The following is a 14,180-nucleotide window of genomic DNA, read 5'->3' as shown; positions in this document are numbered from 1 at the left end:
TTTGTAACTTGTTAAAAATATATATATTAGAAAATGAGATAAACCTGAAATACTTTGCAAAACGTTAAAAATTTGAAAATTATATAACAATCACAGTAATTAAGTAGAAATTGTTATGAGTTAAAAATTGTTATTTAGTTGCTAATGTTATTAGATTTGTTCTATACTGAAAAGAAGAAATATGTCCTTTATTGTGCACAAAGTACAATAAATTTAGAAAAACCAAAATTAGTTTGTGTGATATACTGACATAATAGAATTTATGTATATAAAGTCCATCATTCAATTTTCAGACTTTCAATTCCTATATTTGATCACAGTCAAAAAGTCAAGAACCAAGAAGTCAATAAGTTCCCAAGGATATCATCAATACCACATAAACGGCTCTAACAAGTGGTGAACAAAAAGTAATTCAGAAAAGTAAAGCACACATACCCCACACACAGTTCCAAGAGCTTGCTTGATTTTCTCTTCACTGACTCTAACAAAGGAAAGAAATACGATGTCGAAAACCTGAGAGTTCCCACTGTATTTGAATAACAAGTAAAAATCTAAAAATACCTCCACTGTATGTTATTACCAACTGTATCACTGGATTTTATAGTGACAGGGCTGTGCTATAATTTTTGAGAAAGCCTCAGCATAAAGCACCATAAACCCAACCATTGCTGTAATGTATCACCTTATCTCGCACACAATCATTTCAAACACAACTTTTCATGTTAGTATAATTTGTTCAAAAATGGTAATAAATACATCCTGAAAGCTAGAGGAATCATTGCACAATCTATTGTAACTTGTTCTTGTTGGTGACAGTTAATCCCAGCACCAAGATCCAGTGATACAACATTTTAGTACCACTTAGTTCAATTAAAGATCTTCACTACAAACATGCAGTATTCCTAATCGACATTACATATGATTCAGTGATAATGTGACATCTATCTGCAAATAATTATCCCTAAACTAAGACATGGATTTTTGTCAGTTGGTGGTGTTGGAATTCTTTCTTTCATAATAAATATAAAATCAATTTCCTGCTCCAGTCCTATTCCAACTTGAAAATGATATATTTGACTATGAATTCCAAATACTTGTGTCCTTAGGTTTTGGGGTTTTTTTCTTTAAGAAAAGGGAAATGGAGAGAGAAGAAAAAAGAAAGAAAAACAAACTCAGAACAGCATTTGAATTATTCTTTTTCATCTGGAAAATTAACATGGAATGACTAGTAATAATGGGTCCTTGGCGTGATATATATACAAGCCTGTATTTTTTAATGCATTTTAAAAAACAATTCATACAAATTCCCCCAATACAAGTAATAAAAAAGTGATTGAGAAAATATTAGTAAATTGACCCCTTTCCCCAACAACCTCTATTTTAAGAGATTGTTGCTTCTGTGGAACTCATCACCTCTCTTTTTTCCTATCTCTTTCTCTTACACTCGGTCTTCTATCTCCTCCTCTTTCACCAAAAGCAATTTCAAATGCTTTTTGTTCCCATTTCAATCAAAAATAGGTTCATATGTTTTAAATGAAATTTTGCAAGTAATGAGCTCCTAATGAAGATTCATTGATTTAACTAGTTCGGGGAGTACTGGGAAGGGAACAAGAATTAAAAATAGCCAAGAATTTCATTTAGAAAAGCAGCTAATGTGTAGGTACACTAAGTACTCGTCACTGAAAATGTAATCCGGAGTTCTGTCTCTGGAGAGAACCTGATTCTCCTCTCTGTATGCATATTCCGAACTCCCATTAACATTAATGGGAGTTACACATGCATACTGAGGAGAAACTAGCCTCCTTAGTGCGCATGCATAGCAGCTGTGATGGTTTGAGAATCCATATGGCTCTGAAAAGGAGTTATGGTTTATTGGGTTTACATTCACAGATACAGTGGTGGAATTCAGATGCCAAAACCAACGGCCCATATCCAAAATATTCTGTTATGTAACCAAACTCAGAGGGGTAGACATACCAATTCTACCAATAACAGCTTAGTTATTACTTCAAGAAACACACCCTCCTCAACTCTACCTGTTGAAATCCTTCTCTTGCTGTAAAGCCCAGCTCAGATGCCAATTCCTCCATGAAGCCAAAGATAACTTGCCTAAGAGAAGTGTCACAAAAGACATTATATCAAGGACACATATGCCTAGAAAAATAAGTGGGCCAGTAGTATGAGAATGAGAAATGAATGCATAGCCCCAGTAGTAAATTAGTATACCCAAGACATTCAAAGAAGCAATCCTCTGCCCCTTTTCCTACATACTCTATGAAGGACTGATGAAAAACAGAAAAAAGGATTGTAGATGAAAGAAAGGTATGGAGCAGTCAACAATGATGGAGGAAAGACTCATGAATCCAAAATATATTAGAAAATGCATTTCCATATTTTAGTAACACATAAAGAAAATAATACAACCATAGTTATGAAAAGAAATGCAAAGGCTTGATTGACTCAAACTAAAAGAAATTCAAAATTAGGCCTGAAAACTCAACCTTTGGTTCATTCCATAAAAGTACAAAGAAGATTCTCAATATATGATAAATCACTGATCCAGAGAGTTAAAATTTACATACAAACTCTTTTCCTAATAGCAATACTATGAGGTAGTTAATATAAATAATATTATCTCCATTTTTCGAATTAGAAAACCAAAGTTAGGAAAAGCTTCCCAGAATCTGATCAAAGCCCACATTCAAGTCAAGCTTCCCTGGCTCTTTCCATTACACCCCCAACATCTCTTTAGATATAACAAGTACATACATACATATATAACATATATTAATAAATACATTCATTCAACAGGCTGAGTCAAGGTCAGAGTTTAAGTCTTAATTAAGAATTTTTTTTTGTTTTATGGATTAAAAGTCAGAAACCTAATGTTAATTTAAAGTCACTCCATGTAGTTAAATAAAATCTATAGCTAATATAATAACTCTCTTCCAAAATGGGTCTTTGCTTATGACTTCCATCAAAGTAATAGTTTCTCATAATTAATTAGGAATGATAGTTTATCAAATGAGCATTCATCCATATTTTAAGCAAGCATATACTTTAAAAGTGAGTGGTTATATAGAAATCTGGTAGGGGGAAAAAAACCAAAACATGAGATTTGAAGTCCAAAAAAAACGTGAGTTAAGCCCCAGCTGGACAATGTATGTATTAGCTATTCAAACAAGTCAATTCCCCTTTCCTGAGCTTTAATTTATGAATCTATAAAACGAAAGAGTTGACTAGATAATCTCTAGGATTTGGGTCTATTTCTAACATCCTATGATTTTCAGAACTCTAAAACAGAAATGATCATCAACTTTTTTTTTTTTTTTTTTTTTTTGCTCCAGACTTTTGATTGTATCCATATGAGGTATTTCCAAGGGGGAAGCTCTCTTCTCCAATTCAGACTACCAATTCTGATCATCAACATCTGTATAATTTATAATCTTACCAAAAAACCTGGAGTATTGAGAGGTTAAACATCTAGCAAATAATCACACACTTAGTACAGGTCAACTATAAGATTTTATTAATTTAAATCTTCCTAATTCCAAGGCCCAATCTCTACCAACGCTCACAACATCAGATGACACAAAATTTCCATTACTTTCCTTGGTATATGGAAACAATGCAATTTTCATGTTCAATAGCTCCCATTAGATCAATTAATATTCAGACAAAGCCTTTAACATTAAGTTTAAATAATCAAGGGATTGGGGAGGGAGGGGAGAGAGGAGAAGAACCACCAATGTTCTAGAAGCTTCTCTAGACCTTTCAATCAATTTTATTTATATGCAAAACCAAGAGAAACTCAGAAAAAACAAAGCTCCTCCTGATGCTAAAGCTCTCAATTTACTGACAGGCAAATGGCTTCATGCTGCCACTTAATCTCATTTCTTGCATAATGCCCTCTAATTAGCATATCAAAGTGAATTAATACTTCTAGGGCATTAGCAATGGGGAAATCTGCTCCAGGCTCACAATAGCAGTTAAGAGAGAGCCAAGAAATCCTCAAAAACACCACAAACCACTTTGCATTGCAAAACTGTTCAATTTATTTATCCTCTCTCTCTAAACACTTTTACCGCACACTGTTTTACTACTGTTCACCAAACAAAATGATAATTGCCAAAGTTACCAGCATCTGTAATGCCTGTTTGGAATCTTAATTTAGATGATGCTGAAGACCATTTCTATATGCATCCCTTTGTTCTATTACAAACATTAATATAGAGACAGTAGAATTGTTGGTGCTTTCAATTAATTCACTTAAATCACGATAAAATTTTATGACATTTAAAAAATGTTATTTAAATAATAAGAATACAAAAAGCCACCTGCTGGACACGGAAAATTAAGAAGACTTTGAGAACTGATGCATCACCTCAAAAAAATTTTTCTAATTACTAACAGATTATCTTATGGAATCTGAGCTTCTAAATAATACAACTGTATTATCAATTGCTCATTGACTGTACATTTTAAAAATCTGAGTGCTTTTAAAAGCTTATCTGATAAACCTTTAAAACACAAAAGTTTAATGAGACAAAGTGCTGCTTCCAATATTATCCCCAGCTATAAAGACTAGAAAGATTTTATTAATTCTTTTTTCTTAAGAAATTAAGCATCCAAAAAAAACTAAATATCAATGAATAATTTTAATTACTCTATTACTAATTAACAGAGAATGAAGAGATACTATATAAAATCTAATCTGAATACTTTTATTATATTAGTCTCAGAAAACCTAGCTTAATATTAATATAAAGTACACAGACAAAATTTATAAATACATGATCATGTTGTTAATGACCATGAAAATCAGGGCGTTGCTGGTTGCTACATCATGAAACAACCATCATGAAAATCGAATTTTAAAGATAAAGGAAATTCTCTTTCTGACATGGCTTCCTCCTTAAAGAAATGATTGTTTTGTATTTTTTCCAGTAAACTAGGTATTGCTTTTAAATTGGATCTCTAAATAAAGGGGTCAGCTGGATATAAATATGGTCTAGTGGAAAGGTGCTATGGCCTTGGAAATCATAAGACCCCAGGACTAAGTATTGTTTCCTCATTTATAAAATGGAGATATAATGCAGATTGTACTGATTTTAAAGATTGTTTTAAAAAAGCATTTATAATCACTCACATATATAGAAATAAGACTTATTTTATTTGAAGACTATAAAGATAAAACTATCAACCCGAACCAATAGCCACCACTTTAGTTTGGTAGGCAAACCACTACAACTTTATAAAAGCTGTCCTGGCAAGATCTGACAAACTTTTAATAATTTAAATTAAATATTGATTTAAATTAGTTATGATCTTCATACTTTAAACACTTATATGTTCTATGGAATAAAAAGAAAGTGGCTGATCACAAAAAGGCTGATCTCTTATCTAAACCCTCTGTTCATCTTGATAAAAGAATTGCTGAAACAAATTCTTCACAAAAGAATTCTGAAACTATAAATATCTATTAGCATTATCTAAATATATTTCTGTTAGTGATATTAAAAGAGAATAAAGAACCCAAATTCTGTAGGATAAATAGTATTAAAACAGGCTAGTTTCTGCGAGCATATATATGTTAATTATTTATCTGAAATATACACAAACGGGGGTACTTATATAAAAATACATAGTATAATTAAAATAACAAAGACAAATTTTCCCCAAGTATAGCTTGGCTTATGGAAAACATTCTTGTCACCTAATAGCCAAACTGAAAGATGTTTTAGCCTAGCTAATGCCATTGTAATGAAGTACACAAATACAGAGAAAACACTTGAATTGAGATCTACATAACCTTTTGGAAATCTGAACATTTCAATTCTATATTAAGTAAATGACTAAGATACCAAAGCATGCATTTCCATAATGAAAAAAAATATATATATATATATATAATAATGAAAAATCTATTGTATGAACAATGAATATATGTATACATATAAATACGTATATATGTATTTTATTCAAAAGTTTTTTAAAGCAGCAGATAAGAATATGGAATAACCTAGTTTGGATCACCATTCACTCTTACAATGCGGGGAAGGAGGAAGGAAGATGTTATAACTAAATAATATGATTGGCAAAGTTCCAAAATAATAAAAAAAATTAATACACAAATTCACTTCAAATTGGATAAAACAAATCCAAAAAAAAAAAAAAAAAAAACTTTGCCAGTATAGATGAAGTTAGCATTTACAAGAAAAACCAACATTATCTTTTTTTTTTCCAAGCAGAGGTAGGAAAGACAAAGTGTTTGAAGCACAAATTCATGTAATCAAGATGATACTTTTTTCTTAATAAAAACATGAAGCTCTAGAAGAGATGAAGAATTGAGACAAAACTCAAGTACACTGAAAGACTGCTATGTATAATTTCCTTCAGCAAAATAAAAGGCATTTGGAAAAGGAAGTTAGAAAACTGGTATCCCATGGTTTGTTGCCCTCTCCCCCCAATCTAATTCTGCAAAAACTCAAATATGCATGAGAAATATTTAAAAAATGTTGAAAGAAACAAAATTCTTAAATTACTTTTTAAAAAAGCAAAACATTCATAGAAAATTGAAGCAATTAATTTTTGACATTTAGAATGATTGAATGGCTTTACATTTCTATTGTTGCTTAATCGGTAGTAGATTTTACAACTTCAGAAGGTTTAAAAAACATGACATTAAATTTCAAAACTCGTTAAGGCACTAGAATAATAATGTGCAAAATAAGATAGATGCATTGTATGAACTTTTGACTACACATGATAAATATATTTAGATATTATTAAAAACATTCAGAATAATAACATGTGTAATATGTATTAATATTTCTCACAATATACAGCTATTTTCATTTTGCTAGTGTTCATTTAGTATAAAATTGAACCTAATACACTAAAATTAAAGGTATGCCATAATGCTATATAAATATGATAAAATGTAATATAGTTATTCTATTGTTGCATAGGAGTAGAGTCTAGATTAAGCATTCTGAAGAATGGCAATTCAAAGAGAAAAAAGAAACTCAAATGAGTTTCTAAACCTTTCTGGGTACAATTGAGTAGGGAGCAGTGTTGTGGATTGAGAGCACTACCTAGCCCTTTAATCATAATGGTGACACTGTGTAGCTAGTTACATTTGTAACAATAAAAATAAAAGGTTTCCTTTCACATAGAAGACAATATCTCTCCTACACCTCCATCTTCCCCCAAAAGATTTCATTTTGTAAGCTGCATTCTTTACCTATTTTTCTTATCTAAAATTTTCCCTTATTCTTTGTAGGGAGGATGTCCTTAAAGGTATAACATTTTAAATGATCATTTTCTCCCTCTCTTCACACATAAAAAATACTTCAACCAGCCCAACCAGCCAAGCAGGCCTTTCTCTTCCCCTGCGGACACCTCCTGCAGTCGAGAAGTTCATTAAGTTTTATGATCTTCCCAAGTCAGTCCTGCTTATAAGCCTCACAAAGGCTACAAATCTGGCAGACCATCATGTATGCCATTAGACATTACTAGTAAATGAATGCTATTTAGGGTTTGTGGTGGCAATAAATCAAGGTTTGGTTGGCAGCTATCAACATTGAGTATTTTAAACTAGTTTTTTAAAAGGGAAAGGTTATGTGGGTCTTTAAAAGATATGTGTGCATATATGTATATTATATAAATATAGCAACTTTTAAAAATTCCTACCTTTTCATGTATATATGCAGACACAGCTTTTTTCTACAATGACTCAATCTTAAACATTATACTTCAATATAATATATAAAAAAAGTAAAAAAGGAATTTCCCAAAATATTTTGCAAGAGTACAGGATCATGTAGCAAATCACCTATAACTTAGGGCTTTTTCCAATGATGTCAAATCACTGAGGACAGAGTGTTTTTACCAAGAAAAGGATGTCAACATTTGAAATTATTAACTGTCTAAAAATTATATGAAAGCACCTAACAAATGTGATCATTCATATAAATGCAACCTTAGAATTTAAGGTTCTAATAAGAAATGTGAAATAAAAAAATCAGTCTAAGTTGTTTGTAAAAAATTCTTAATCGGTTTTGCTGATTTTTTGAAAATTTTTCTTGCTTTTAGGAGCTCACTTTTAGGAATTTATAAATACCACAAATGAAAATTAATTTCTGGATATGAAAAACAGACTTTAAACCTAAAAATAACAGTATGAGGCTTTTTAAAAAATAGATGACAATGTAAGAAAATACCAAATTGGAAAAATAATACTTTAAGGGAAAGTCATATTCCCTAAATTCTGAACCAAAAAAATTAAAAGTACATAATCAAAGTAGATATCCTGAAGAGAAAAATAGTTTTTCATATTTGGGAGGAGCCTACAAAATATGTATTTTTTTTAAGCTCAATCCTTTATTTATATCAGGAATGAATAGAGTAATGAGAACACTACAGATCTATTGACAAACCCTAAAATAAATATAATTAAAAATAAAATTAATCTATCAAAGTTACACATATGAGAAAAGAAACAATTAAAATGACATGATATACTGACACACTTCCCCCCTCCCTTCCAACTACCAGTATTCCATTATGGAGAATAGAGTCATCAAAAGTACCCCAGGTTTCCATTAAAAATGACAAGCTAAACTCTTCTTTTGATGATAAAGAATTAAACACTGGGCATAACATTATTAAAGTTCAATAAAATGACTGAGGGAAAGTATGCTCTTAGAAATAAGATTCATCTTAAAAAAAAAAAAAAAAGGTTGCTAAGCTTTTTTTGGATAGTGAACCTCTTTGGCAGTCTAGTAAAGCCTGCAGACCCTTTCTCAGAATAATGTTTTTAAATGTATATAAGAAAATACATGAAATTATAAAGGAAGCCAGATATATTAAAATACATAAATCATTTTTAAACTTTACAGACCTCAGGTTAAGAACATTTGATTTAAATATACCCCAAAAATGTTTATCATTCAAATTCAAAACAATTTAGAATCAGACCACTCATACAGATTCTTAAGAAACAGATCAAGGGAGGGGAGAAAGATAGAATTTGTCATGTTTTCTTTGCTTTGGCAATACTAATATTTCTATAGCTGTCTCATTACAAATGGAAGATCCTAAGTATGTCCTCTACTAGGAGTAGTTTGGGAGGAAGAAGAGGAAGTCATAGAAAGGAGAGGGGTTCTTCCCCCACACCCACCCAAGAGAAAAAGATTCACCCCCATCAATCACTCAGTGCTTTAATCCTGTCCCTCTCAAGCTGCTGGGGTTGGCAGGCTCATGCCTTTGCCCAGACACCGCCTTTACTCTTTGTTGGATTTTAGCTATTTTACAAAAGAGATAACTTGCAAAGTTGGCTGCAGTAGCCGAAGCATAAAAGCAGAATCTCTGAAATCCCTAGAAACATTTTCAAATCATAAAAATCTCTTTCCTTGTCAGTTACCCTACTGCTTTTTAAATAGCAATACAACTACCCAATACTCTCTGCCAGTAATTCCTGTCTCTTCTGAAAAGACTTGTTTCTTCTTCTTAACTCACCTTTGACATGCCATAGACTATATTATTTTCTATTCAAAATGGTATAACTAAGCCCTGTGCAAATAAGCAACCTGAGGACTTCTTCATTCCTGATTGAATTCTGCCTGCAGTATATCTAACAAGGCAGGCAATTTCTTGGATTGGTTCTGAAACTGCTTTAGCAAAAACTTACAAAGAGGCAAGGAAATAAATACAAGTCAAAGAGGAAAGATTCTTAACTGTGATTAAGGCATATAGGTGGGGGTAACAGAGGGGGGAATAGAGGGTGGAATATCATTCCCCTTATCCCACATAATATAATGCAATAGAAAGCAGAATCAATCTTAATATTCACAACATAGTCAATACCCAAGTGCTTAGCTGTCAGCAGAAACTGAAGTGGAGTCCTGATAGCACAAAAACCCTTGGACATTAAGCAACATGATTTACTGAGAACTATGCACTTTTAGATTTCTAAGCTAAGACTCTTCATGATTTAATGTTTGATGTCTCATTTTATAGTCAGATAAAAAATTTTGTCTATAATTTAAGCAGGCCACGATTTACAAAGGTAACTAAAAATTGACACACAAAATAAAGTTAGCAATCTCAAATGCCCACAATTCTCAAAATAAAGTGTGCTTGCATTTACATTTATACACACACATATGCATATATGTATATATTTTAGGTTTTCTCAACATTAAGACACATTTTCTATCTGTCTGTCTTTCTGTGTGTCTGTTTTTGTCTCTCAAAGAAAAACATGAAAAATACCATTTAATTAATAAATGTTTCTCTGTAATACCTTTTTTTTAAAAAACAAATAAGTTCTAACTTTCTTGGAAATATTTTGTCTAGATAAAATCTATTAAATAAATGAGAGCAATAAGTCTAAAATATACACAGTGTGTGAACATTTTTGCATTCAACTTTACCATAACTACATTTAACCTTTTACTTTCCCATTTCTTGCATATATTGGGCTTTTAAACTTTTCTTCTTTGCCTCAACTTTTAAAAAATTAATTTCCATCTACAACATGCATTTAATACACTAAAATATGCTTCATAAAATGTTCAAACTTGGTTATTGTCATCCTGGTTCTATACTATGTAAAAAGCAAATGGTGCCACCCACACTAAAAGTTATCCAAATTTAACCAGCTTCTGACTTGAACTGATATAACTACCTCAAAATTTTGAAACTGTGTAATTCCAAATGGACAAAAAAAATTTTTAATATCATGTACAAAGCTTGTTCAATATGCATTTGTGCATAATTCCTTTCCTCCTGAAAACTGTTTTTCTTTAATATGGCACAAAGCTTTGAAATATTCCCTTGAAAACTTTAATCAATTTTAACCTTCCACTTGGCCTTTCTTACCTATTTCATAAACTTATATTAAGTTTATTATATTTGAACTCTTCTGATGTATTCAAAGAAATTATACATTTAATATAAATATAATGTATAAGAAGTCTAAAAATACATGTTTATTGTTTCATACTTTGTACAAGTATTTTTCCCACTCAGCAGCCTAATTCAAATGTGCTACTGAGATATGTTCAATCGTACATATATTCTTCTATTGGGAAAGCTGATGCTTTAGGTTGTCTAAGTAAAACAGAAAGTTGCTGGCGATGCTTCCTCTAAGGGACTCTGCAATTGGCATCCACTCTCACATTGCTCCTTGAAAAAACTGACATACAAACAAGGAAAAAGGAAAAGACGGAGAGTGGCTGCTCCCTGATTGCAGCCAGAGGGGACTGGCTCCTGAGAAAGATGACACATGAGCTTTTCCATCTATATTTCATTTTACATCGGGAGTATGAATTGTAAAATTGACTCCAGATTTATTACCGCTTTCTCCACACACCCTTATCTTATCTGCACCACCCCCCCTCCCACCAAGATCAGTAGGTGGAAAAAGAGAGAATGATCAAAGATGGCGGTACCCAAAGTAGCAGCTCCTAGATTGGCAGAGTCAAATGAGTAGTTACAATGCCACATTGAAACCACTGTAACATTAGAATTCTTACCTGTTTTCTCTTTTATTTCACACAGGACACTGAAGAGAGCAGGTTTCATTCTATGACAATTCAGTGCATGTTTTCTGGGGGAAAAAAAACAATCCAAACAAAGGTATTAGCATCACCTATTGAATAACATGGCGCTTTCTTCAAATGAGTACTTAAAAGATTTCATGTCAAATCTGTGTCTTCCAAAGTCCACAGAAGCTAATGCAAACCTGAGTATATTTCTAAAGATAGCTTTTATCTTCAGGAGAAGCCCAGTATAGTTGCCCTATACATAGCAGTGATTATATCAAGTGCTAGGATGAAAAGATCGAGAAATGTGAGGGAGCTTAATTGGCGAGCACCAAGAACAAATGGGGGGGGGGGGGAGAACATGTATTTGGACTATCATTTATTCTCTAACTGAAGAATAGAAGAGAGTAGCATTTTTTTTTAAGATAGTTAAAGTTTTCTAGGTCTATTCAAAGACTTACTTTTCCCATCTGTTTTGTTTCCACATCATATTGGCTCTGGTTAAAATTGTTCACTAACCTGTATGGGATACAACCTCTAACTTTCTCTTCCGGCAACAAGAAATAGATGTATTACTTGGGAGAAGGGGGAGGTGTCCTTCAAAATGTTGAGCCTTTATTTTATATTTACTGTGATTTAAACATTTACTGTTGCAAGTGGGAAAAAGCAACAATGTCTTGTCACTTTCATCAGGCAATAACCCAACACAAGGACTTGATGGAGTAAAGAAAGTTATACTTTCTCAAGTGGAAATCACAGTCTCTCTCAGCAAACACTTATTGGTCAATTTTCTCAACTTAAATCACTGTGAAGGGATCGAAATGGGGTTGCTGACAGATTTAAAAAAAAAAAAAAAAACGGCAAAAGTAACCACCTATCCCGTTTCTTGCCTTAAAAAAATATCTGAAACAAGCACTATGTGAAGTGTGGTTTAAAATTCCCAAGAGCAACTTTTTTTCCCTTTTGCCTCCAAAGGGATAGTGTGGGAATTTGTGGGGGCACCTCAGGATAAAATTTTATTTAAACAACAAAGTTCATTTTTAAAAGAAACTAATAAGATAGTTTATAACAGAAGAGAAGGAGAAAGGAAGGGAAAGAATATACAAAAACAAAAACCACAACCACCACCCACGGGAAGAAGGCAGGATGGGGGGGAGCCTCGAGCTCGAACACCTCGAACACACACACACACACACACACACACACACACACACACACAAAAGATGTTCAATGAGACGAAACCAACTTTGCTTGTGCCTCGTCCAGGCTCTGGTCGGTGATAGTCATGATCTGGTGAAGGATGTCGCCGATGTCCTGCTTCCTGCCATCGCCGTCCGCCCCTTCGTGGCCATGGGGGGGAGGCGGCAAGGCCATGCCCCCCTGCACCGAGTGGCCGGCCAGGTTCACCCCGGCCAGAGTCTGCAACATCCTGGATTGATCGTCCATCCCGCCGCGCGCGGGCGGGAGCGGGCGGCGGCGGCGGCGGCGGCTGCTGCTGCTGCTGCTGCTGCTGAGAAGGTGGAAGAGGAGGAGGAGGGAGAGTGAAAGGAGGAGGAGGAGGAAGGAGAGGAGGTGGTGGTGGTGGAAGAGGAGGAGGAGGAAGAGAGGAGGGAGAGGAAAAGAAGAGGGGGGCGGCGCGCTCCCCACCCGCGACTGCAGGGAGGGCGGGGGGGAAGAGTAGCCGGGGTGCAGGGAAGGAGGGAGGGCCCGCGGCGGGGACGACGGCGGCAGCGGAGCCGGGCCCGGGGGAGGGCTAGGGGCCCGACAGCTAACCCGGCCTTGCGAGCCGAAGCCGAAGCCGAAGCCGCGCCGGAGGCAAGAGAGAACCCGCTGAGGAGGAGGAGGTGGAAGAGGAGGAGGAAGCAGCGGCGGCGGCGGCGGCGGCAGAGGCTGAGAGATCCGGGGCCCCGCGGCTGGAGCGGCTGTGACTGAGGTGGCGGCTGTGGTGACGGTGGCGGCGGCTGCTCCTCCCGCTCCCGGCGCTGCCGCCGCCGCCGCAGCCGCCGCCGCTGCTCCCGCGCCCCGTCCTCACAGCGCCTTTTGCCCGCGGCCGCCGGGCTGCTGGTCCTCCCGCAACTTGCCCCAGAGCCTCCGCCGAGTTGCCGGGACGCTCCCGCCTCCTCTCCTTCCTCACTCTCAGCTCGCTCCCCTCCCTCTTTCCCTCCGCCCCTCTCTTAGCCGCCGACGCAGCCGCCGCCGCCGGATCGGAGCTAAAGCCGGAGACGAAGCAGGATCAGGACGCAAACCCCCCGTTGGGGGGGAAGGGAGAGGAAAAAGAGGAAAGGAAATCGGTGGGAGGAGGGGGAAAGGACAGATGGACACGGGGTGGAGGTGAGAGGGGGGGTTACAGAGAAGGGTGAGAAAGTTTGGGAGCCGGGGCAGGGAACCGGGTGGACGGCCCGGCAGCTGCTGGGGGCAGCGGGCGCCCCGCAGATTTATGAAGCAGGACCTGCCGCCGCCCAAGCCGCGCACCCACCCACCCAGGAAGGCGGGCGGGCTGGCAGGCAGGCAGCCGCCAGCGGACGGGGCTCGATGGCCGCTCTGGTGAGGGATTGACAGGCTGCCAGTGCCACTCACTCACTCACTCCCTCACTCACTGCGGGCCCCCGGAGCGGAGGGGAGGGGCAG

General features: G+C 36.0%; 1 protein-coding gene across 2 annotated transcripts in view; it reads right to left on the bottom strand.

The window, feature by feature from the left end:
- PBX3 (PBX homeobox 3) overlaps nucleotides 1–13,057 on the bottom strand; it is a 281,962-nt gene extending 268,905 nt beyond the window's left edge. For both annotated transcript variants that reach the window (XM_003757143.4, XM_012553728.3), the window contains exons 1-2: nucleotides 12,799–13,057; nucleotides 11,544–11,617 (exon numbers count right to left, since the gene is read on the bottom strand). In XM_003757143.4, coding sequence (XP_003757191.1) covers nucleotides 11,544–11,617; nucleotides 12,799–12,998 — 274 coding nt within the window. In that variant the 5' untranslated portion in view covers nucleotides 12,999–13,057. The remainder of the gene's footprint in view (nucleotides 1–11,543; nucleotides 11,618–12,798) is intronic.
- Nucleotides 13,058–14,180: the final 1,123 nt, after the last annotated feature.

The sequence above is a fragment of the Sarcophilus harrisii genome, chromosome 2 (genome assembly GCF_902635505.1).
Source record: "Sarcophilus harrisii chromosome 2, mSarHar1.11, whole genome shotgun sequence".
NCBI classification, from domain to species: Eukaryota; Metazoa; Chordata; class Mammalia; order Dasyuromorphia; family Dasyuridae; genus Sarcophilus; species Sarcophilus harrisii.
Note: the sequence above shows the minus strand (reverse complement) of the source record. Positions and strands in the feature narration are given on the sequence as shown.